This window comes from Colletotrichum lupini, chromosome 8, assembly GCF_023278565.1.
Source record: "Colletotrichum lupini chromosome 8, complete sequence".
In the NCBI taxonomy this organism is placed as follows: domain Eukaryota; kingdom Fungi; phylum Ascomycota; class Sordariomycetes; order Glomerellales; family Glomerellaceae; genus Colletotrichum; species Colletotrichum lupini.
Window position 1 is genome coordinate 2,115,699 of NC_064681.1, and position 24,095 is coordinate 2,139,793.

General features: G+C 53.4%; 9 protein-coding genes and 1 non-coding gene across 10 annotated transcripts; 3 read left to right on the plus strand and 7 right to left on the minus strand.

The window, feature by feature from the left end:
- Nucleotides 1-548: 548 nt before the first annotated feature.
- Nucleotides 549-929, minus strand: CLUP02_15114 (uncharacterized protein; the record flags this gene model as incomplete). The annotated part of the gene is made up of 1 exon (XM_049294038.1): nt 549-929. The coding sequence occupies one exon, from the start codon at nt 927-929 to the stop codon at nt 549-551; it is 381 nt and encodes a 126-aa protein (XP_049151184.1).
- Nucleotides 930-2,162: 1,233 nt separating this feature from the next.
- CLUP02_15115 (uncharacterized protein) lies at nt 2,163-3,501 on the plus strand (the record flags this gene model as incomplete). Its single annotated transcript, XM_049294039.1, has 5 exons — nt 2,163-2,194; nt 2,387-2,618; nt 2,693-2,797; nt 3,287-3,324; nt 3,471-3,501. 5 exons carry the CDS (start codon nt 2,163-2,165, stop codon nt 3,499-3,501), a joined length of 438 nt encoding a protein of 145 aa, XP_049151185.1.
- Nucleotides 3,502-3,819: 318 nt separating this feature from the next.
- CLUP02_tRNA286 lies at nt 3,820-3,906 on the minus strand. The gene has a single exon. It is a non-coding gene; the product is annotated as a tRNA-Glu (tRNA).
- Nucleotides 3,907-4,515: 609 nt separating this feature from the next.
- On the minus strand, nt 4,516-6,635 carry CLUP02_15116 (homogentisate 1,2-dioxygenase; the record flags this gene model as incomplete). The annotated part of the gene is made up of 11 exons (XM_049294040.1): nt 4,516-4,634; nt 4,698-4,769; nt 4,830-4,901; nt 4,962-5,082; nt 5,142-5,325; nt 5,398-5,476; nt 5,537-5,668; nt 5,725-5,810; nt 5,973-6,148; nt 6,243-6,384; nt 6,475-6,635. The coding sequence occupies 11 exons, from the start codon at nt 6,633-6,635 to the stop codon at nt 4,516-4,518; spliced, it is 1,344 nt and encodes a 447-aa protein (XP_049151186.1).
- A 2,435-nt stretch (nt 6,636-9,070) lies between these two features.
- Nucleotides 9,071-9,319, minus strand: CLUP02_15117 (uncharacterized protein; the record flags this gene model as incomplete). The annotated part of the gene is made up of 1 exon (XM_049294041.1): nt 9,071-9,319. One exon carries the CDS (start codon nt 9,317-9,319, stop codon nt 9,071-9,073), a length of 249 nt encoding a protein of 82 aa, XP_049151187.1.
- A 47-nt stretch (nt 9,320-9,366) lies between these two features.
- Nucleotides 9,367-9,603, minus strand: CLUP02_15118 (uncharacterized protein; the record flags this gene model as incomplete). Its single annotated transcript, XM_049294042.1, has 1 exon — nt 9,367-9,603. One exon carries the CDS (start codon nt 9,601-9,603, stop codon nt 9,367-9,369), a length of 237 nt encoding a protein of 78 aa, XP_049151188.1.
- A 3,339-nt stretch (nt 9,604-12,942) lies between these two features.
- CLUP02_15119 (riboflavin biosynthesis protein RibD domain-containing protein) lies at nt 12,943-13,749 on the plus strand (the record flags this gene model as incomplete). The annotated part of the gene is made up of 1 exon (XM_049294043.1): nt 12,943-13,749. The coding sequence occupies one exon, from the start codon at nt 12,943-12,945 to the stop codon at nt 13,747-13,749; it is 807 nt and encodes a 268-aa protein (XP_049151189.1).
- A 380-nt stretch (nt 13,750-14,129) lies between these two features.
- CLUP02_15120 (NCS1 nucleoside transporter) lies at nt 14,130-15,854 on the minus strand (the record flags this gene model as incomplete). Its single annotated transcript, XM_049294044.1, has 4 exons — nt 14,130-14,826; nt 14,875-15,276; nt 15,338-15,505; nt 15,568-15,854. The coding sequence occupies 4 exons, from the start codon at nt 15,852-15,854 to the stop codon at nt 14,130-14,132; spliced, it is 1,554 nt and encodes a 517-aa protein (XP_049151190.1).
- A 690-nt stretch (nt 15,855-16,544) lies between these two features.
- CLUP02_15121 (uncharacterized protein) lies at nt 16,545-17,636 on the plus strand (the record flags this gene model as incomplete). The annotated part of the gene is made up of 5 exons (XM_049294045.1): nt 16,545-16,582; nt 16,718-16,804; nt 16,951-17,371; nt 17,424-17,540; nt 17,598-17,636. 5 exons carry the CDS (start codon nt 16,545-16,547, stop codon nt 17,634-17,636), a joined length of 702 nt encoding a protein of 233 aa, XP_049151191.1.
- A 2,269-nt stretch (nt 17,637-19,905) lies between these two features.
- Nucleotides 19,906-22,098, minus strand: CLUP02_15122 (cytochrome P450; the record flags this gene model as incomplete). Its single annotated transcript, XM_049294046.1, has 10 exons — nt 19,906-19,987; nt 20,050-20,343; nt 20,428-20,508; nt 20,574-20,740; nt 20,795-20,938; nt 20,990-21,105; nt 21,170-21,318; nt 21,372-21,560; nt 21,629-21,761; nt 21,825-22,098. 10 exons carry the CDS (start codon nt 22,096-22,098, stop codon nt 19,906-19,908), a joined length of 1,629 nt encoding a protein of 542 aa, XP_049151192.1.
- Nucleotides 22,099-24,095: the final 1,997 nt, after the last annotated feature.

The following is a 24,095-nucleotide window of genomic DNA, read 5'->3' on the forward strand; positions in this document are numbered from 1 at the left end:
GCGATGAAAAAAGCTATCGAAACTCCCGGATCTCACCGGGTTCGAAAAACACCAAAAGGAGCACAAAAGGCCCTGAAAAAGGGCTCGTTTCCCTGTAAAGCATACCCGTCTCTCAAGCCCACGACAGAAAAAGTTATTGTTCCCGTATTCCACCTCGAGGAGTTGAGAATCCCCTTCATCCCTTTGATGCCGTCCGAGACATGCAAGAGAGTCCCCCATGCCTACGACGATGAGAAAAGCGCAATGTCGGTTGTACCCCTTCAGACTCTGGTAACCCCTTATCACAGCCGGCGAAGGGTCTTCTCGTGTATCTTCCCGCGCTATGCCATGCATTTCTCGGCACCGCAACGGGCCCAGACCGGGTATCATCATACGCTCCCTCCTTACTGCGTCCCCTTCTCTCCTGCCATCATCCCGTTCGAAGTGGGTACTGCTCACGACGTTCGAGCCGCAAAGTACTTTAGTTGTTGAGGGTATCGTGTGGTTTGTTTCGCAATGTCGCTCCGCATAATCTGGCCCCTTGGACCAGACGTTCGCAAGCCGCCCGCTTAGAACAAGCAGTCAAGACAGCAGCAGCACGCGAGCGCACCGAGCAGACCAGCCATGATGCCGCCTCCCGAGCCGCCGCCGCGGTTGTCCTGGTAGTAACCGCCTTGCGGCGGGTACTGCTGTCCGTACTGGCCCTGGGGCGGGTAGGGTCCTTGGGGAGGATATTGTCCCGGGGGGTACTGCTGTCCCGGAGGCGGGTACGGGCCCTGCTGGTGGCCGTAGTTCATCTCCGGGCCGGGGGAGTAGTATTGTCCCGGCGGAGGAGTGCCGTAGCCTCCTGGGCCGCCGGGGGGAGGCGGGGAGCCGTAGCCTTGGTAGGCTTGTTGCGGGTGTTGAGGGGGAGGACCGCCGTACGCGGGGGGCTTGTCGTGGTCGGCCATTATTTGGGATGGGAGTTGGTTGTTGCTTGTGATGGATGAAGATGAGAGTGGTAGGCGCGACGGGTTCGGGTTGTGTCGCGGGTTGGGTGGGAGGTAAAGTAAATTACTTTTCGGTTTGCCTTTCGACGACGATTGCAAAAAAAAAATACAAAAGAAGGCAAGGAAGTCCGTTTGCTTCAAGCGGTGCGGACGAGATCCCCTTTGTCGGACGGAGGCAGCGGAGGGCTCGGAGGCGGGATTACGTGTAGAGGATGGAGGAGGAAGAATACTGCAAGCGGCGGATGGCGAAGGGGAAGAAAAACCGGTGTGAAGAGTTTAAGGAACGGGTATCGAAAAGCCACACACACACACCTCTGGATAGAGAGAATGAACACACCACCCGGAAGAACGTGGCGATGTTGGGGAAAATGAATGGGAGGAGGAGGACGTGCGTTGCGTGCGTGGATGGATTGGGCGGGAGAGAGCCAAGCCGCGATTTTGGAGGGAGGCAACCTGCCTGACCCTTGTCGGTGTAGGTACCTTATGTTCGCCTGGCCGCACCTGGTGGTCGCCTGCGACTCTCGTTTCGACACACTCCAGGTCTCTTTCGTTTTAGCGGGCGGCGTTAAGTTTGCGGGTTTGCTCGTGACTCTAGCCTGAAATAGGCTTATGCGCACCAAGTCTCTGGGCGCGCGCCGCGGGCGAGTCTTGGGGGTCTTGGGGGTCTTGGAGTGTTCGTAAGCTTGTCTTTGCCCATGTATCTTTTTGTTGGGTCTCTCTTTGCAGTGTAATTGCGATGGGTATCCGTATGTCTCCGTTTTGGACGGAGGTTCCCCGTTCACTTGCACCTTCAAGCCATACGGATTCTGGGCTACTTTACCGGATACAATTCATGGAAACAGGAAAGCAGCGGTCTAGACACACCATGGAGAAAGTAGGTTCAGCGAAGCTTCCTGCACAAGCTCTCCTCACCTCCTTCATCCCATCTTCTCCGAGTAGGTATGCGCGACACAAGGCGACAAGCGTCGGAGGGAAACAGATACACAGTAACACAGCATCAAGCAGTACCTGCCTGGCGTCCAAAGCAAGCACCTGTGACATTCGCCAGCCCCAAACTGTCCCTGTCTCAAATCCGTCCGCCTTCCCCTTCTCCTTCTCCTACCTTGCTCCCCACCAGTCAAGCGCACCCAACCATCCCGCAACGAAGAAACACCCCTGGCCCTTCGGCTCCCCGGCAAAGACCCCAGCAATCCAATGAGAGGCCAGCCGCCCATCCCAAAGGTCGCGTTCGCATTGCCCCATCTGATCACGCCCGTTGCTACTGCAGCGCTGCTGGTGCCTGAGCTCCTTCCCACGGGGCCACGACAGAGTGCTGCTGCCGCCGTGCCGGAGCGGCATGCACCCAATCAGCGGCACCACCGGCGCAGTAGGGTACCTTGATCAAGCTGCGAGGTCATCAAGTGCTATGTTTGGAGCAGATCCGCCCTGCCCGCTCCGGCCTGCTCGGGTCACTGGGCCACTGGCGAACGCAGCATGTCACCAAACAAGGTGCCCAAAAAGGCAGGACGGAGGAGAAGTAGACCCACTGTTACCGCTGACGCTTCCGATATCTTCGGCCCCGGCGCCGAGGTTGTAGGAAGCATCCGGGCCGTCTTCGGTCCCCTTATCTCCGACATCTTCTCCGTCCCTTTGATTCTGCCAGAGGTACCGGTAACAACACTCACTTCGTGGTGAAATCTGAGTGGCGAGGCCTCGGAAATAATTACCCTCGAAATCCTCAATAGACTTGGTATGCTTTCAGTATACCCGTGAACACTAAGTTGGAGGGAGGAGCGCGTAGCCCCGCCACCGTCCTTGGTTTATGGGAAAACGTAATGAAGTCCAGCAACGTGAGCAGTCCAAGTTGATCACGTCATGAAAAGCGCCAGTTTCGAATGTGAAGGCCTGCAGAGTGCCATGTTTACTAATCCAGATCACCCAGTCGGATCAGATCGAAGTCGATAGGTCTAGCGATGAAGCTCTCGGCTGTGCAAAGCAAGCAATCCGTCAAGAAAGGTACCGAACGAAAGAACAGTTGCCCAGCTTGATTACCGTAGACTTCACGCCAGGGCGGCCATACTCTGATTTGATCTAGCGGTAGGCTTGTTACATTGACCAGCTCACATCAAGTATCGAAGTCTCCCCTCGCGCCACTCGGAGAATAGGGCTTAACTTCCCGTATAGGTTCGCATCACTGAGTGAGCGTCGTTCGCGTCCGTATGTCTCGACACCCCTTCGAACAACCGACAAAGGTCATGTAAGCGAGCGTTCGATAGCCCCCCGCACATTCAGTCTCATGTCCCATAACGTTACCACGACTTTTGACTTAATAACGCAAGCCACGTACTGAAAGTAACCTGGAACATGGAAACGAGAGGTAAGTCATGCATATCCAGGAGAGAACGCCGGCGGAACCTTGAGGATCAAGGAACGAAGGAAGGAACAACAGGGTGGAACATCATCTCCCTCTTCTTGTGTTACTCATGAGTACGTGGTTAAAATATCGTGAGGGACCGACTCTAGTGCCGGTGGAGGTTTGACTTCTCCAGGTTGAAGTCATAGAGAAACGAACAAATTGCCTAAGTAGTTGCAACACCAGCACAGCCATGGCATTAACAAGTGTCCTAAATATGTAATGAGCTCTCTAGTAAGGTACTTTTCATTTGCGCCCGCCATAGAAAATAAACACAGCAACGGGACACGCAGTACTCGCTGCTTGTAAGTCGACAGGGCCGGTTGTACATACACTGTGGTCAGTGGAGGCAAAATTTCAACAGCACAAACACAATCTTTGCAGAAATCAAGTAACCAACCAATTATTCAAGCAAAACAGAAAAAAAGCATCGAATCAGAGTGATAAACAAGACAAAAGTTCCGAAACCGAGAATCGAACTCGGGGCTATGCCTAACCTGGCAAGTTAATGAGAGGGCATCATGTTGGCCACTACACCATATCGGATGTTGTTGAAAATACCGACAAAATAATCACCTCAGTACCATACTTTCGCCTCGCGGCCAGAATTTCATTGGTACAGCTCAAACCACACCACAACCCATTGCATGTTTTTCCCACGTTCACGATATACGATTAATATCGATAGCATTGAGTTTCCTCGGAAATCGGAATTCCCAGCTTTCTTCTCTCCTTTAGATTATCACCCAGCCAAGTGTTCCTCGACATGCTGGCAACATGACCCAAGCTCTCTTCCCCAAACCGCTCTGCCTCACTCTCACTTACACCTCCGCTCGTGACCACAGACCCAAAAAAAAAAAAAAAAAAAAAAAAAAAAAAAAGAAAGAAAGAAAGAGAAAAAGAGAAAACCTTCCGACCAAAACCCCCAGCCACCACCAAATCATTGATCATATATCCGTGACTGTAGGAAAACTTTCAGAAATCGCTGGCAAATGTTGTCATCGCTGTGCATCGCTTCGCTATTTCGGATCAAATGGAGAAGAGACGATGTGTTGGAGGACCAAAGGCACGCAAGGCTTAGGAGGTGGGAAACCAAAAAATCCCGCTTTCAGTAGGTAGTGATGATGAATGAATCGACGTCGCTTCGCTTCGCTCTCAATGGCTCAGGGTGGCCCCGAGGGTCGGTAGTCCTCGTCTTCGCAAGTCGCTATTTACTTCTTCGGCGTGCTCGAGAAAGTGTCCTTGCATTGAGTCCCAAAGAGATGCCGGCGGTACTATCAACGCTCGTTAGCCCACATCCCTCTTCGTTCTCTCCAAATCGAAAACCTCTTCCTTACCTTCCAGCACGCCGCTCCTTTCCAACGCATATTGTGTCACCGCGCAGTGAGTGCTGATTTGGAACATAAAACCTGCACAAGAATGTCAGCCGCGGTGCAATGGGTGTTAATGCTTCCCCTCGCTATCCTTACCGAGAAAGCCTTCTCCCACGCGTTGAGCCTTCAGCTCATTGGTAGTCGCTTGCACAAACGCCTCATGGGTTTCTGCAGCCCCTTGTTAGTATCTGGCCTCTTGTCTGAGAAAAGGACCTCCTGTATCCGTACCTCCATGCGGCATGAAGCTCGACTGGAAACTCAGGCCACCAGCTTCCAGATTGCGACTGGTGCCCTTGTAACCGCCATACACGATTCCCACCACCTCCGTCGACATATTTCGATGATAATACTACACCCCGTTAGCCACGACATTTGCCACACCCCAGGAAAAAGAGAAACACAACGTACGGGAGGTCGAAAGGTATTCGTCGCCGAAGACCACTTTGGCGTGAAAAACATGACATCTGTTGCAGGTATACCGGGCATCTTGGACTTCGCCGTCAAGACGGTGTACAAACTGGGGTCGGCTTGGTCCTTGTCCACGAAGGCGGCATTGACAAACTTCTCGGCGGCATATTTGAAAGGCACATAGCTATGAGACGATGTGAGCACCTAGATGGAATACAATGGGGGGAGAGGGTCTTGGAGCGGGCGTTTCTCTTACTTGCCATCCCATGCGACCACGTCAAAGGGCGTGTGGTTCTGTTTGCAGGACCACAGCTTTCCAGCCAGTTTATACACGACTAACACGCCGCGTCAGTCAGCGTGGCCACGTCTTGGCAAAGATGATAGGGCAGACTTACTCTCCCACTCCGACGTATCCATGTCAAATGAGGCGACGGGGAACTCGAAATCGCGAGGCAAAGCCATCCCGTTGCTTCCGAGCGGCCCCAGTTCTGGCAGCTCGTACCGGCTTCCGAATATCTCTTGGATGTCTAAGCCCATCAGTTGGATGTCCTCTCATGCATATGGGCATCGTCAAATGACTCACAACCCCGGGCCGGACCATCCGGCAACCCGACCTTGAAGCGGATGCCACTCTGGATCACCGCCAGCTCGCCAGGCCGAACCATCATTCTGGAAAGATCGTCAACAGATTTTCGTCACCGACTGGAACAGGTGACTGCCCACCTCCCGAATTCTGTCTGAATGTCCAGCCTGCCAGTCTGAGGCACGAAAAGCATGTCGCCATCATTGCTGCAGAATGCGCGCTTTTTCATGGAAGAATTTGCAGCGTACACGTGTACAGCTAAGCCGTCCTTGGTCGTTGAGTCGCCATTCCCAACTATCGTCTTGAGCCCCTGGACGAAGTCGATAGCCGGCCCATCCGTCTTTGGCACCGAGAATGCTCTCCAACAGAGTCCTCCGGGAACAAACTCGACATTCTCATTCCCAGACGTAAATCTTGACTCAATCTTGACGGCAAAAATATGTTAAGGGTGGGCCCAGTTTGAAAGTGGTTGCGTTATGGGTAGATGGAAGGGATCCAAGGAATGAGAAATGACTTACATCTGGGTTTCGTGGCTTCTTTGAGATATCTCCGTGAGCCACAGATGGGAAAATCCGGTAGAACCAGGCATTTTGGATGTCAGTTCGAGAGGCAACAAAGGTAGAACCGTTGAGCTGCTCGGAATAAAGGTTGTACTTTACTCTTTGCGGTACATTACATGATCGAGGTAGAGTCCCGGGACTTATTGGTGAGCTCAGACTCTTGATCAAGAATTGGGTAATGCCAACTTACATGGCTTCAGAAGAGAATCTGTTTCCAAATCCAGCTTGATAGATATACGGATCCTCCGGAGAGGAGTCCGTAGTGAAAGCGTGTTGGGCAGAGGCGCCCATTGTCAATACGGGGTCTGAGGCCATGGGATACCTCTCAGAGTTGGGAATGATGGCTCCCATGGTTAGTTGATGTGTGGAGGAAGGCGAGAATAGATGTGAATCTAGACGGTAATGGCTTCTCAAGGAGGTTTGGTGAGTGTTGTGAAATGCAATGGCTGTGTTGTCACAGACGGAAGTAGACGGGCATCACGAGTGATAAATGCCATGTTCCACAAACGACATTTGTGGCGTCTCCAACCGGTCACTATTGACGGGCACAACTAACTTTGGCTCGAGAGCAGGCCCTTGCATCCGATGACACTAAAAGAGATCAATCGGACCAGCGTTCGGTCGCGCAGAGCGCCATCATAGACAGATTTATCTCATGGAAGTTTTTGGTACCAGCAGTACTTACAGTCGGTACGTATTCCCAAGTGGCCGGGCGAAGGAACGTCCCGCCCATTGCCTGCCGGCATGCAGGAGCACAAAAACTGGGTTCCTGGGCATCTGGTGTGCCTCGTCTTCCCCTCCCTTCTGCACCCCCCACCATGAACACCGATTTGCTGCAACTCAAACTGAACAAACCCCTTCAGGTATTGGCCAGATCTCAGGATGTCACCAGAAGAGCGAAACACTAGTGCAATGCCTTCTGAGAATGGGTCGATGTAAGCTTTGGCCAACATTCGCCTTTGCGCTACAGGGCGGCCTTAGTGGGAAATATCAGGTTAAAGCAGGCCCGATTTCTCGCACAACGGTCGAGTTGATGACCGCAATTTGGTCCGGGCTGGCTAATTCCCATTTCCCGTCTGGGGCACCCGTTGTGCTGCAAGATCAGTCGGTCGATATCCGAGCCAGGGTCCCGTGTTCGATTTCCAACACAAATCTGCCTCTGAAGACGTGAGATGTCTTGAAATCGCGGACGAAAGGGCCATCTACGGCCATGTCCGGCACCTACGGATGGGACCGTCACTCCCGTATGTTCCGGGAGTTTTGCTCGTGACCCGATGTGGCGGAGAGGGGGCAGGGTAGACGCAAGATTCCATGGCGAGCCGCGAATGGGGCAATGTACTTGAAATGTATCCGTACTGAAAACCTGAATGTACGGATATAGAGTGAAGGAGCTGAAAGCGCCCGGTTGACAGGTGCCATATCCCTGACAAAGGAAACGCTACGACTGGACTCTATGTGGCGCGTAAAGATAAACCATCCACTCGCGGCCGGCAATCACTAGCCCCAGATGGTAGTTAGATTGGGATTCGGCAGTGAGTGATCGTCGGATCTTTGCGCACTGTATCCGCAGTACGAATAGGCCAAGAGCAACATCGTGTGGTACAGTAGTCGTGGAACTACTTATTGCGCTTTCACCATCGCCGGCGGCTCCAAGCAGAGTGAGACACTGAATAAGCCCGTCAGCTTCTTCGGACTGATAATTGGCCGAGCTTCCGAAGCATGCCTTTTCAGCTATTATATTCGGATGTGGATGAGTTGTCTCGGTACCAAAAGTGCGTTGCATGCGTGGGGAGCTTGATGCAAGGGCCGTCCAACCCTCACGGTCCACGAATAGGTAGTCTGTGACGACGGAATACCCAAAGACAATGTCCCTCTGCGCTAGGCACGCTCTTAAGAGAGGCCCCTGCCGATCGCCTATGGCACAAGCCGCTGTCAGGCTGGCCTAGGCCTAGAGGCTCGTGTGGCGTTGAGTCCCTGTACCTGCCCCCCCCCCCCCCTATTTGACTTCATATCGGTCGCTTCAGTTGTAGTTTTTTGTCTGTTTGTAGTAAAGCTCGCTTGCTCGTATTCTGTGTGGTCATCAGTTTGCGTTATTAGCACTGAGCAAGTTTCTCCTTGAAGGCGCCGAGCTATCTAAGTGCGCCCGCTGCAACGATGTCATCGATCACCGATAACCCTTGGACAAGCCTGCTGCCCTTTTTGAATTTTTTTGTGCTTTGGGCGTGAGGTCCGACTTGATAACAGAACGCAAAGCAAGACATCCTGCAATAATGGCGTGACTTCTCGGGTGAGCTCATCTTGTCATGGGGGGTTCGTTCACGGCCCGTTCGACGACATGGGCAATGATCGAGCGTGATCGAAGATTGCATGGGCAAGTAAACTTTCTGAGGATATCTGCCCCAGAAACCAATACCGCTGCGAAGGCTCCCCGCATCCGAAGAAAGTAGGTATGGAAGGAGTCTGGTGGTGTGTGAGGTAGTGGTTCTTGTAACGCTGTTCTGTGCACGAGAGGGTGCTTAAAAAAGCCCAGTTCGGAGCGCCTAGGCACTTTTCGGGAACCGGGATGTTGCCCCAAGAGACAGAGACAGGCGGGATGAAATGCTCCAAGTCGTAGACGGAGTTACGACCGAGCCAATGGAGACAAACGGGATGAGAGCGGGAGGATGGGATGGACGTAGAAGGTATTGCAGTCTGTCTGGTGATGTGTGTGACGAAGGGGAAGCTAAGGCGGTCGAGGTTAAGGCCGAGAGTCTAACAAGCAAAGCGATGGCTGCTAACCTTGTGGCCTAAACAGTAGCCAAACTCCATGCGGCGTAGTCGCGTAAAGTGGCTTCGGGAGACTCCAGACTTTCCTCGCGTGTGTTGCGTTGCAACCGCCCGAGAGGACCTCCAACTCCGGCCGGTGCTAGGTTGGACAACAGGTAGATGCAGTTAGCGGAGGGTACGTAGGGTAGTGTAGTGTCTCGGTCGTCAAGCGTGAGTGTAACTGCAACTGCGATTGCGATTGCAACTACCAGTACAACTACATGCTGCATGCTGAAGCCCACTTGCCCACTTGGTGCCGTGTGATAGGTGGTTGACTTCAGGATAACCTCCACAAGCTGGGTATTGGAGGAAGCGAGTATCCCATAAAGATGCGAAGCGCAAAGGCAGCCAGGGAGTCCCAGGGAAACGTCCGGCCCAAGTGGCCCGAAATGGCGTGTCGGCGGCTGCAGGTGATGGCCTGGGTGTTGCGAGCTCTGCCCGAGTTGGGAGTATCCGGCAGCAGACCAAACCAGAAACTCGGAAAGGCTAAAAAGTGAGGCATCTCGACCGACATGGCTGGATGCCAAAGCAGGTAGGGATATTCCGGAGTATCGTCAGTGAAGAGAGTCCAGAGCCCTGAAGGCTACGCAGGCAAGCGCACAGAGATGTACATAGAGATGATGCCTGTCAGTCTAGGGGCGGAATTTTGGCGAATCTTGATTTCGTAAAAGCCTATGCTGTGAGGAAAGACCCATGACCTTGGGCCATGACGCCTTGGCTTGGCACGGCGGTTGCGAAGAGAGAAAACAGAGGGTTCGGAGCCGTGGTCAGTGCTCGATGGTGCCGTGTATGCGGAATTGCCTGCCCGCAACTTGCAGACTGCAAGTCGACCTCGCATGCCCCCCCTCCCCCCACTGTAACGCCGAAGTTTAGAGTTCATGGTCGGGAGGGGCAGCCCTGAGCGGTGTAAGTGGAGGGGAGGCCGGGCCAGGGATGGGATTGAGGCCATGGGAAAGGCAAAGACGACTTCAGCCGCCCGCCCGCTATGTCGGAGGGGGGTGATGGACGACACATGTGGCGGAAAAGTGCCGCCTCGGAAACCGTTGTCTAGCGTACTTATTGGTGGTTTTCTCGTCATAGCTTCGTAATTCCGTACGACTCGAGGGGGAAATGAGATGCTGGGAATATCCGCAGATGAGAGATATGTTGGGGAACTAGAGGCTAGGCGCCTGTCTAGTGTAAGTGAGTGGTCCTTCTTTTCCTTTTCTCCTTCTCTCTCTCTCTCTCTCTCTCTCTCTCTCTCTCTCTCTCTCTCTTTCGCTTTCTGGCTCTTGGTCATTCAGATTCGTGGGTGTATTCGTATGTACAAGTATAGATGGGTACCCGCCGTGCCGGCAGAGTGGGTGGTGTGCTGGTTGGAAGTTGGGTCCAAGGACACGTTGCGCGCGCGCGCGCCGTCACAGCCTCACGGCCATGTGCGTGTTGTTTCCAAGGCTTGGATGATTGAAGTCTCCATGGGCTTGGCGGACCAGACCTGACTCTGCCTTGCGGTGGCCCTGTCGAGCTGGAGACTGGAATTTCGTTGTAGTATAACGTATATGGTCCGTACGGTGTGGGAGTACCTGTGTTTGGATCGTCCCAGTACTGTGCAACTTGTAAGTCAGGGTCCCAAAGAGGCGGGGCTAATAAGGCAAGGTAAGGTATGGTACCGTGTAAGTACGAAGGACGCAGCATCTTACTGTGTAGTGAGGAATCATGGGCTCCAAGTTGGTCGGTGGTCCTTGAAGAGGATCCATTCCAAGTGTCCACCTCCCGAGGAAAACGCACGTTGTAGTGGGGCTGTCGGCTATTCTGAGGTCCACCAGATTGGATACCGATGGGCGATGAGGGATGCGCGACTTGCGATTTGGTGACCTGGAAGGGCAAGGAACGAAAAGACGTTGGCACCTTACGTTGCACGTCGGGGCGCGTTGCGGCTTGAGCTCTTGGGCTTTGGGTGCGAGGCGGCAAACGACCACTTTACTGTGTAGTACCCCGTACCGTGTCTAGGGGTTTGAGGTGTTTGCCGTGTTAAGGTCGGGTAGGTGAGTGTTGGGTGTTGGGTGTTGTTGGCCTGGGGCGCAACGTTGGAGATTGGAGAATTCGGAGAAAGAGAGGTCGTGTCTGTGTCGTCGCCAGGGCAGGCAGGTGCAAGATCCAATCATCCATCGTGACTGCCTCCTGTCTTTTACACACGCACACACACGCACACACACTCCAGTCTCCAGCAATCCAAGGCAGCACACTCCACCACCAGCACTTGCATCTTGCCCTTCCACCATTTCCCATGTCATCCAGCCCACCTCATCTTCAACCCGCACCCGCTTCACGAATCATCCAGGTCCAAGTCAACACCAACCCACATTATCAAAACTTCAGCTCCAGGTCCTTCACCTGCTTTGGATCTGCATTTGCACCTGCACCTGCACTTGCATAGTGGCACCGCATCTGCATCCTGCAATTGACATTGGCAATTGGCACTTCTGGCCCTCACCAACATTGCACTTGCAGCTGATTGATTGATTACCACAGTACCTTAGTTCCTCCCTTGTCTTCCCACCTTCCCGTCAACTTCACGCAACTTTGCCCGCACCCTCCGCTGCATGTCCCACACGAATAGCACTTGCATCGTCCAGCCCAAGTCCAACCCGTCTGGCTTTTTTTCTTCTCCCCTCTACCACGAAAATCACAACCAGACAAGTCATCCACCCACCCACTCCATCCTCTGACACAGAAACTGCTAGCTCACCTGAGTCAACTCATAAATCTCCTTCCGACGACGTGTTACTTGCACTGGTCGGAACAGACGCATCAACATCTCGCCTAAAACATTCTCCCGGCCTGTCGGCCTTTCTCTGTCATCCAGCTTGTTCGTGTCGTTGACAATCGATACCACATCGCGCCTGTCGTAGCCCTTGACTCAACCCGAGTGGTGGCAGTAGCAAGGACCATCTCTGCGGACAACTCTCCGCCGCACCTAGTCTGTAGGGAAACGAAAACCTTCAAATCAGATCACCAGGGCATCCACATCTTGCCGATCTCTCCTCAAGAGTCCAAAAGTACAAAACATCTCCAATCCTGTTTGGTTCGCCTCAGGACGGTACGAACACAGCCATAACTGTGTCGGGTACTCGCACTTGGTCACGGTACATCGACACAACTGCTGCCATCTTAGGCTCTCAGCCCCCCGCAACTCTGGTCATCAACCGCGCGTCTGCTCTCCTCTACCATAGCATCCTTGGCCATCACACCTCACTCAAGGTTTACCAAGGTGACAATCGTTGTCCGAGACGACAACGACCTCGATTGCCTCTTGCGGTCCTGCGACTGCTGACTTCAACAACGGCCCAGCCGTCCAAGTTGCTTGGAGTTCCTCCCGGCAGGCATCTGTAACCTTTTATCGTCCCAATAGTTGTAATACGTGCCCTTTTAGGGTTAGGCTTTATCACTCAAGCCTTCTGGAGGCCATTGGGTTTCGGGTCCTTGCTCAACTTCATCCCTACTACTTCCAGCCATCAGTCAACTGACTGGTGAGCCTGCTTCGCCGACCATCTACCTTAGTCAATGAGCCAGTATCGCCGCTGTGCAAAAATCCTAATTCTTGGCAAGGAAAGCATAGCCAGCGATACTGCTTCTCAGACCGCCCTTTCGATAGGCAGTCTACCTTGATCGCCGTTGGCAGTCTGAACAGGGACAACAGTCTAGGCTTCGAGACGACTAGGGGGCACCTAGCCAGTACTGCGATAGCCATAGCATCACCTCGTGCGCTACGCAGGGAGTTGTTACTTGTGTAAACCCGTATCCGTACGTGCAACCCTCTTGGTTCTCGGAGCAATTCGCCCTTCTGCCCACGGAAAAGGCCACTTCAACGACAATGGCGGAAACTCTGCAGATCCCGGGCCCAGACGTGGCCTGGTTGGCTCCTCGTCTACCGTCAGAATCTGCCATCCAGTCAGCGAGATCCCAGGGCCGTCCGTTTGTTACTCTGACATTTGCAACATCACTGGATTCTTCCCTTTCCCTCGCCCCTGGTGTGCGTACGCGCCTTTCGGGTTCCGAGTCCAAGGCTATGACACACCATCTTCGTCGTCACCATGCCGCCATTCTCGTTGGCGTTGGGACTGTCCTCGCCGATGATCCAGGCTTGAACTGCCGCATCCACGGTGCAAATCTCGACGCCCAGCCACGCCCCATTGTCTTGGATCCTCGTGGCCGATGGGACTTCACCGAACGCAGCAAAGTTTTCGAAGTCGCCCGCGCCAACAACGGCTTGGCACCATTTGTGCTAGTTGGCCCGTCTGCCGTCAATCCGGAAAGAAAGGCAATCCTGGAAGCCCATGGCGGTAAATTCGTCGTCCTCGAACCTCAGACGAACGAATCGCGATTCGATTGGCCTTCCATTCTCTCTGCTCTTCACGCCGAAGGTCTGGAAAGCGTCATGATCGAAGGCGGCGGGCATGTGATCAACTCGCTTCTTGACCCTGCTTACCATCGCCTCGTTGATAGAGTCATCGTAACTATTGCGCCCACTTGGCTTGGACGCGGCGGTGTTGTTGTTTCTCCCGACCGAGTCCAGAATACCGAGGGCATGCCTGTGCCAGCCGCCAGGCTCACAGATGTTGCTTGGCACCAGTTTGGTGAAGACATAGTTCTCTCCGGTCAACCAAGTCTAGACACCTAGGTAATTTTTCCCCTTTCGACTGAGTGGCACGGCCAATGGAAGTGGCCATCAGCTCATACTAGCCAGGCTCCCGATCAAATCTGGTGATGCAAGCGGCAAGCCTCAGAGGCCGACATGGAGGACTATAACTGGCCGATCACCATTGAAGGTTTAAGCAAGAAGCCGCCGCCACGACGCACCCGCCGTATTGCCTAAGAAACTGTGCCATTGTTGGTCAACTGTCGAAACTGCCCTATTCCATCGGGACCCTGCAGATATCAACATGCCCCTGCTTTCCCCCCACTGGGGCGCTTAACGAAAAATACGGTCTATCATACCTCGCTTGCCTGGATATATCCCCCCTTTTCTTCTTTACTCTGCCGCTCGAACATCTGGCCGCCCTAGACGTGTCCTCGCTTCCTGATTTCCAGCCATCTCAAGGGTGCATAGGAAATTGCCGTCAGAACAAACGCGGACTCGAAGCCTATATCTCCGGTCACTCTCGCGATCGGACCAGTGTACCAGGCCTGATCCATCCCTGGTATGATGAGCCCGAAGCTCAGCAGGCTCGCTCCAAGGGCAGCGAGTCCGGAGGGCAATAGTCGGGCAACGTTCCACGCTGCAGGGTCGTACGAGCTGTAGTTCATTCGACGGAACAACACCAGTTCTTCAATAATGACAGCGTCGAAGCAACCGGCCCAGTAACCGATCAAGCCCAAGAAGTTCTCGAGAGAATCGGCCCACGACTCAGCAGCGCGAATTGCCATGGGAATCATGATTCCGAGCGCAACGACGACAAAGACAATGCGAGGGACCTTTGTGAAGACCGGGAGCATCTGCTGCATACAGAGAGCAACGGAGTACATGGACGTCGCGATGTTGCCGATCACGCTCAGTGCGAGGACAACCAGTACGAATTTGCCAAAGCCGCCAGCAGGAGCCAACATAGCTGCCATGACGCCGCCAATGCCATACGTGTCCCATCCCAACTTCCATTCGGGGACATTGTTGAGAGCACCTCCAATCGCCGCTCCTAAGATAAGCAGCGGGACCGAGGGTGTCAAGATCCCGAGGTATATGTAGGAAAAGATCCTGAACCTGATTATTGTCAGCAGTGTAGCTAACCTGAAAATAGGCATTGCTCACTTGGTTGTCTTGTTGGGGTTGTGGTACGCAGTGAAGTCCGATGCAGTACCGCCAAAGGTTATGAAGTAACCGGCCATCAGACCTCCGTAGTTGAGTATCTGAGCTGCTGTTGGAGGCGACGTCTCGGCCTGTTTCCACAGATGTTTCCCACCGCAACCTACGGCTATGACAATTGCAACGAGGTTCGGAAGCCATTGCCAGCGTTCCCACATGTGGAGCGCGCGATACCCAATGAACGAAGCTGCAAAGCTTACAAGGCAGGCGATGACGATCCCGATCTTGACATCAATGTGTCCCGGGTTAACGGCCGCGAGAGTTTGGCCGCCAACAATCGAAGACGAGAGAGAGAATCCGGTCACAGTCGCGGCGTTGAGAAGGAGAGGAATGCCCACAAGATAGTATCTGAACCATCCGAATCGTCAGTTTGCGCGACAAGTTATTCTTCACAGAGATATCGACTTACCCAAACGAATACCTAGCTTGGACAAGCTGCCTGAGTCCGGTATGCGAGCCAGCGATGCCCATGAATGCTGGAGGCACACAGGTCAACAAAGCGAAGAAGACGATGACCAGTGAGGCATCCCTCAGACTCAGTCCGAGCTGAGCTGTGGCTAAGGCGCCGGTTGGGATCCTAACGCCGGTATCAGCAAAACAAAAGTCTCCAGCCTCCTTGGGATTGTTGAAAGCACTTACGGCAATAAGCAAAGCAGACTTGTGAAGAAAACGGTGAAGAGATTGCTGTAGTTGGTATTGGTCCGCTCATTGAGAGGTACTGGTTGGATCCCGTTTTCCTCAACGCCAGCATCTAATAGCCGCTGATACCACTTCGGATTTCTTTTCGTCTCCGTCCGGTCTTGATCGCCATCTTGGACGGTCAGCAAATGGGTGATGCCGCCATGACCTTTCGAGACAGGAGGCTGACTCTCCATATCGTACGTGTCAACCTGATCCTTCAGCGTGATCGAGGTTCGGGATGACATGGTAGCGGTTCTTGGATGCGGGATTAAGGGGACGTATGGGCGGCTGTCACCTGCACTGATCCTTTTGCGGTATCCCTGGCGAAGTGAGCACCGAATTTGGACCTTTACGGAAGCTGGCCAACCACTCCTGGAAGTTACGCCCAGAAGCACGCAGCCTTGGGAATCGATTGGGGAGCAAGTCGAGATTGGGCAGCCTTAACCGACTGAGGGCACTTTGTCGAAGCGGGGGAGCTCCCGAAAACCCGACTTTTTGGTTCTTGGAGAATAAATCGTCTTTCTCCACGAGCTTCCGGTCCTCGGTGGATGAAGAAGAAAGCCTTTATCGTCTCGAAAAATAAAAAGGCAGGACCGACGCCGCGGCCAGAGTAGTGAATGCCCCCTCGCAACAGACACGTAGAGGGAAGGAGGTCGGGAGCCTCTTGCCGCAATGTTGGAAAGAGTCTGTATATTCGGTGTATTCGGCCCGGGCTGAGGCGGACCCAGGCGGTCGTGCCTGTTTCCACGGGTATTGTAATGGGGTTCAATTGACAACTGTAGGCAAAGCAGGACCAGATGGGCGACAACCATCCGAAAAGACTTGTTGCAGGAGTCGAAGAGTACAGTTGACGCAAATGAATCGACGACGAGCGGACAGACATTGGCCCTTGGATTTGTCTCCTGGCCTCGGGGGTGATGCACAGTTTGTGCAATATGGAAGGCAGTACGGAGTACAGCAAGCAACAGCAACAGTATCAGCGGCTCTGGCAGGCGATGATGGCCCAGATTGGCGACAATATTTAACGTTGGGATTACGAATCGCCCGTATGCAAGCTCTCGCCCTCCGAAACGGCTCGAGTCATCGTTATGCTTACGAACGGTCGAAGGTCATTCCTTGATATGACGATCCCAACCCCCCCACAGCAGCAGCACCAGCAGCAGCTACAGTTCGAAAGCACCGTTTCGCTCCAAAGGTTAAAGGAAGCGGACGGAAGAGCCAACCGGGACAAGGGGGGGGGGGGGGCGGCATGGGGGGAAAAGATGGGAGCGAGCATGGATGAGGGGTGGAGTTGCAGAGAACGAGCGAGGGTTGTGAAGGGAACTGGACTGCAACTCCCAGCGGATTGTTCCCAAGAGCCAAGACAACGGGTATCATCATTACTCCACGAGCTGCTATACTTTCATTTCCACAACTACACAAATTTTATTTGCAATCCATCTCTCTCCCAAGGCTTCTTTCGGGGTTTCCACGCCAGTCTTACCACCGCTACGGTACCCATCCCGAGTTAATCCCAAGTGGGGGGTTGCTTCGTCAAGCGCGAAACAGATGGGGAAAGAAAGCAGCTTTTTTAGTGAGGGGCAACTTGCAAGAGTGTGTCAAAACGTCACTGTGGGAGTCTGGCCGGTGCCGGAAGGATTTTTGGGGAAGAGCCCGAAGGGGAGGGACGAAAGGGCTGAAGCCCAAAGTCCAAGTGCAGAGGGGACGGACGGGAGCGAACAAGCAAAAAGGAAGCAAAAAAAATGGCCAAGCTCTGAATTGGGTTTTGCTTGCGTGGGAATCATGATTGAGTTGCTTTCTAAAGCACCTCACAGAATCCCCGTCACCTCCTGCCCCCCGTCCGTCCACTCCATTCCTCATCTACCTGGTCCAAGCTGCCTTACCTCGTCCTCACATTCAAAGACCTTGCCAGCTTGCCTACCTACCTCAAGGTGACTTGAGCTGCCTTAGCTGCCCAAGGTGGTGGTGACCTGACTCTGCAACTCAAGGCTCCCTTCTCAAGCTCCTCCTCACATGAGCTCACATGAGGTGTGTGTTGGAGTAAGCGAATAATCCAATGCAAGCCTCGTCGATTTGGGGTACGGGGTAGCCTACCTATATCGAGGAAAGGAAAGCAAGGCACTACCTACCTAATTACCCACAGACAGCCTCCCAAGTTCACGACGAAAGAAGGGTAATTAGGTTCCCGCCTATGTTAGTGTCAGCCTGGCGGTCGATCAACAAGTCCGCAAACGCCGCCGTTCTTCACTTGTTAGGGTTGTTTTTTCCTAGTGCCTGACCTTCAGCCCGTCTCATCCCACCGCCGCCGCTGCTTTGGGTGATACGGCGTAGAGTTCGCACCATCAAGCGCACCGTCAAACGCACCGTGGCACATTGGCACATTCCTAACTGCCTTACCGTAGTAGCCCCAAGTCGTCGGGTTCCTTCGTCCGGACTTGGCGGCATTCTGGAATTCTTCTCCCGCCGGTTTTGGCCGTGCTGTTGCAATGGAGCCTGATCGGTGTCTCCTTCCTTGTGCTTTCACTTATTCATTGTCGCTTGAAATCCGCTTGTCGGACTGTCTCACGGTCTTGCCGCACGTGCCTGCAACGCCCGACGGCACTTCTTATCAGCTCGACGGACTGCCCGGGCCAAGCAAAGCTGCCTGTATAGGTGTAGCATTCACCAAAACTCTGACAGCTCAAGACCCTGTCACCTAGTACATCTCCCTCGGAACGAGATACACTTGCCGGGTTGACCAGCCTCTAGTCCTTGCAGGCTAGGACTCGGCTCGAGCGGACAGCTTCGGTGACCGTCAGGCCAAGCCCAGTAAAGGAAATTTTCGTCTTTTGCGGTCAGGTATTATTAGTCGCGCTGCTTCGCGCATCAAGTGATTGAGAAGTCTGCGACGGCGTGCTGAGCTTGTACGGCTATGACTTCCTCCGGGCCGTCACGATAGCCATTACGCAGAAGTCGCGTCTTCACTATCCTTGGCCGACGTCAAATGTGTGCAAGCAAGCTATCAGCTGCATCTGCGTCCCGTTTAGGCAAAGGAAACGAACCCCGAGTTCCCGTAATGGTGGGCGGATGGTCAATAGCGTCGCGCCTGGACTTCAGCCCCCAAGGGAGGATCGGGGGGCTTGATCCCAGTCCATCGCGTGGCTCATGACTTGCGATGATTCCTTTGATACGGCGGATTTGGCGTAATTCCAGATCTAAGTCGTTGCATCGCGGCTGGCGATCCAGATCTTTCCATGCAGGAAGAGCCTTTCCTTCCCGCTCTTTTCCACTTCCGCGAGTCGTGACCCTGTCGATAGGGCATCTCGAAAACCCTCACAATAGTATCGCAGCAGCCAGTGCTGAGTGGCAGCTTCATGCGGTGCGAGCCTGAAGGTTTGGTGCGTTTCGACTATTGAGACACTGCTAGCACAGGACATTGTGTAGTCTGCCCGCTGCCTGCCACGTTTTCGACGCGGACATCGGGTCATTGACTTACTGCGTGATGCCTCGTGGGATCTCTCCTTCCTACCGTCACAAAGATTCTACTCTTTGCCACGTTTTTCTCCCTGCCGTCAGGGTTTGGATGGAGGGTGACATGGCTTATGCAGTGGTTTGACACGGGACGAATAACGTCGCTCAAAACGCTTGTGTACATGACTCTCCAAGCGCTCGTTATCCTCTTCACCGTAACGTCGAGTGACGGTTCGCACAAGATGAAAACTCATCCCCGTCATGCGTTCTCATGGAGAAGTTGGATACGTTGAGTTGGGGCCAAGAGATATTTCTTTCTTGGTGGTGGGCAAAGCTCCAATCAGACTCGTCTCGGGGCGGATCCGGACCCTCGTTGAGAGGAGCCCTGACGCAGGCTTGATATGACTGCAGCCCGTCCTTCTGAAGTTGATAAGATCGACAAAAGAAAATGGCAAAACCCTTACGTCTAAGAGAAGTTCCAAATGACAAAATCCCATTTTTCAAAATCCTGTTCAAAAATAGTGTCAAACTCCGCATTATTAACGTGGACATGGCTCCTCCAGTCAATCCAGATGCAACATCGGCTATGTTGGCTTCAACAATTGTTCATTTGGTTTTCCTTGACTTGGCTACGAAAAGCAGCCGTCGCTGAGAGTAAGGTCTTGAACCTCAAAGCCACGACTTACTCAGTCGTCATTTAGATGCAAGGAATTTCCTATGCGTACTTTGAATGTCCAGGTTCCCCCTCGAAATCGACTGTGCACGGTTTCATCAACCCGAAGCCTAAAAGCTTAGTAAATGTGTGTTGGCATGAGGGCTAGACCGCCTCACTTTGTCTTTTGCTCTTCAAGAAGAGACCGACTGTCGCAGCAACTCCTGTGCCCTTTGGCTGCGTGGTATTATGGAGCATTCAAAATGTTCCGGATGACTAGCGGTTTGACGTCAGAATTCTAAAAGTTTTGACACTTATGGAGCAGCACACAAACTCACCAGGTTCCACCATTGGTGAAGGCAATCTTGGGCTCCATGACTTGGCCGTCTGGTCCGACTTTCTTACCAATCTTGAGAGTGGCAAGCATTGTTGCAACTGCTATCCAGACACTGTTGTCTGCCAGGAAGCGTCCAACGCAGACTCGGCGTCCAAAGCCAAACTGGCCAAGTGGCAAGGGCTCACCATGGCCTCCCGAAGACTCTGGTTGATATCTGTCCGGGTTGAAAGACTTGGGGTCCTTGTACACCCGCTCGTCCTGAGTCATTGCGCTTGAATTGAAGAATACAATAGACCTGGGGAAAGCAGTCAGTACTTCCTTCTAGAAGCATGCAGCTTTTCGGCCCGTTGAGGGGTGAAAGGGGGGCAAGTGAACCTACCCTTTAGGGATGAACATGCCGTTATAGACGTCGTTCTCAAGAGATTTGTGGGGAATTCCTAACGGTGCCAATGGTGACCATCTGTTTCTTTCTCGTCAGAAGCTATCCCACGTGGGTCTCGACCTGAGTAGCAAGAGGAAGCTTACCGGTAGACTTCCTGAACGATATGGTCAATGTATGGGAGGGATGGCCTGTCTGAAAGATCGGGCAGTCTACCGAGCCCAACCACGCGCTCGATGCAGGCCTGCGCTTTTTCTTGAATCTCAGGATGGAGAACCATGTTCAAAACAAAGGCGACCATGGTGGCCCAAGTCTGGTGCAAGTCAGAGTCAGCAGTGTATCAAATATCAGAGAGGAGCAAAGTTACCGTATCGGCCCCTGCGATGAAGATGGCGCCTGCTGCTCCTTTGATGTCGTCAAGTGTCCATTCATTGTCGAGTCCTCTCTTGGCGTTGGAGGAATAGGTTTCCAATAACCTATGTGCGAAGGAAGGGCTGTCCTTGCCGCGAGCCTTGACTTGTTAGTGCTGCGGGCATGGACTTGACTAGGAGCATACACTCACCAACTCTTCCTGCGCAACAGCAAATGGAACGTCATGCAACTTGCGTATAGCCCATCCCCATTCTCGCGCGAATTTCAGCGACCAGTCTCGAACTAGCCATACGGGCAAATGACGAGCTAGAACAAAGGCCAACGTTACCAAAAGAGTGAGGGTTGGAATTGTGTTGCATCCGTAACTTACCAGGGGGAAAGATGTCGACGATGCTGTTGGCGGGTGCACCACCATTTCCAGTTGCGTACATGGCATCTTGGGCAATCTTGACGTACGGGTCGTTATCCTCATGAACGTCAACTCCATAGCTCACTTTGAGGACGATAGCAACGGCGAATCTGGAATGGTCAGCTACGTATCAACAGTCAGCCAAAGCCTAGAAGCGGTTCACCTTTTGATGGACATTTGCCAGCTGTCAGGGTTGCTGACGATGCCATGAACGGATTTGCGGGCCTCGGCGACCTGCAGAGGGTACCACTGCCGGACATTGGTGTTACTGAAAGTGGTCTGCAGCAGCTTTCGGTGCATCTGCCAGCGGGGTCCGAAGGGCAGGAAGGTCAGCGTCTTGCCCCAGCCCATGCTAAGGAGGGGGCAGCCTGCATCAGCATGCCGACAAGATAGCTCAGGGTCGAAGTCGGGGCGACTTACACCTCAAACAGAGTGAATCTGGGTCTGTCACAGTAGTTGGCCCCCCTACGATCGAGAAGATCCTTGGCAGCCTCGACACTGTTAAGCACCACGATGGATTGGCCGAGAGATTTGACGTGAATGACATCCGAGTCTATTATTACGTTAGTCGCGAAGAACTCTCAAAGAGGTGTATAGAGGGAGAAAGCAGACTCACCATACTTTCTTGCCCACTCTGCGTATGTTTGGGCAGTGTTCTGTTTGGGTATAACACGGAGGTGGCCGAGGAGAAACTCGCCCGGCGGACCCGGAGGTAATGGCGGATGGCCCCATGATGACCGCGGTCTTATCAAGATGAGGAGGACTACAATAGCTACACAAGCGGCTGTTGTAGTCCATGATGACCGCGGTCTTATCAAGATGAGGAGGACTACAATAGCTACACAAGCGGCTGTTGTAGTCCATGCTGAGGTGCTTTGAGTCGAGTCCATTGGAATTGTGAAGTTGGACAAGTCGAAGTTGGTGGGGTTGAGGGTCCGAGTCCACCAGCAAGAGAGGCAAGAGGAGTCCGGTGATGTGATTCCGGACAAACTTGCAACGAGCACAGAGGCTCGAGAATAAGGTAAAGAGCTGTTTTGAAGTCGGAAACAGACATCCAGCAAAGGAGAGCCGTCGAAGGTGAATGAAGTCGACGCTAAGGGCATGGAGCTTGGGCAACCGGTGAATAGGAAGCCGCTTATTCGTGAAAGACACGGGAAGAAGGCGGCCATCTGGGTCTAGGACATGGGCCTTGCCTACTTGGTCCAGGAGCGCATAAGAGTGCAGTGTCGTGTGTCGTGTGTCGAGCAATGGAAGGTAGAAGCCTTCCAGGATGGGAGACGGGGCAAGCACCTCTCCACTGATGACTGGAGGCAGAAATGGGAGAGAGAGCAGGAGCGTGCCTACCTTGCGTTCTCAGACAGGCAGAGGCAGATGGGTAGTGAGGTAGGTAGTGGAAGGTAAGGGGAGGAAGGTACTTCTGTGACATAGAAAGGGAAGGCACGTCGCAAGTCACTCGTTCTCTTCTTGCCTTCTCTTGATTTTGCTTTTCCCGGGCAGTTTCTTGAGTTGTTCAGGATGTTGGTGTTTGCTCTCGGTCTCTCTTGCTCTTTCCCATTCCGTCTCTGTCCCTTTTCACACGCTATCTCTCTCAAATAAGTCATTCATCCCATCTTGACCCAACAACATCTACACTTTTTCCTCCACACACACACCCACACATAGACACACAGACTCAGACACACACACACATACGCACGCCGCACTCGCATTCCACACCAACACAACCCCGGCCTGGACCTAGGCATGACGGCGCGCCAAATGCAGCATGGCGTGGCGGGCGTGGGAGACAATAGGGGATCGAGTCTAACGGTATGCCGTATGCACCCTCAAAGTCTAATCCGGCGTAATGTCGTTCACTTCCACGTGTCGAACAGAACGAAACAAACGGTCGGTTCAAGCCGGCGCCCAAACCGGCGGTGTCAGCGGATGCCGAGTGCTGCACGGCAAGAACAGCGCAGCCATTCCGCCCATGGCGCCGAAAAGATGGCTGCTGCTCTAGCACTCTTTCATCTAGGCAGCGGAGGGGAGGCCGAGATTTGTTTGCTGGGTAAGGTACGGAGTACGGACGGGGATATCAAAGGTCCAGACTCTTCTCTCTCTCCCGTCTACGGAGCAGGGCATCCATGGGTGGCTCCCAGCAGCTGAAGATCCCGCCCGTCTCGGCGGACGTCCGGTGGCTGGTGGATGGACTGGAACTTCTGGAACTTCTGGAAGGTCTAGGAATGGACGGCAAGACAACCTGACAGGTTCCATTGCAACACCCGATCGGATTGAGCATGAACGGTACGGGTACGGAGTAAGGGGGTCGGATACGCTTCCACTAACCTTCCACTCCTTAAAAGGTGGCACCGTTCTTCGGCTCGGCTCTTTATTTGTGTACGTGCTGTGTCCGGAGTACCTGGCCCAGTGTGCCAGCCTCCCAGCTGCGAACTCCCAAGGTCATAGGTGTCAGTCTTTTCGCCTTGTTTCGGCAAGGACTAGGGATGGAAAAATTGGGGAAGGGGGACATGTTAGGCATGGCATCTGTCTCTCTAACTGACTAAGGTAAGAAGGTGTCGGGTTGAATCTCTCTTTATTCCTGCGGATAGACATCTTGTCAGAAACCGTATCGCGTTGCCACATCAAATCACTGCACAGCACTGGGCCTCAAACGACCTGATCATGCTGACCAGAAGCGAGAAAAACTAGCCGACAGTGGACCCTGCCTTTTGTCTGTTTTCCCTGCTTTGACAGCTTTTTCTGTGGAAATTCTCCAGTAACGCCAACAACCCAAAGATGCACTATCTGCAAAGACTGCAAAGACTGGATCTCTTTCCGGTCCCTCCCGGTCCGTAGGGCCAATCCCTCGAGCAGGCCATGGAGAGGATTCCCACCCGGCCCCCCTGCA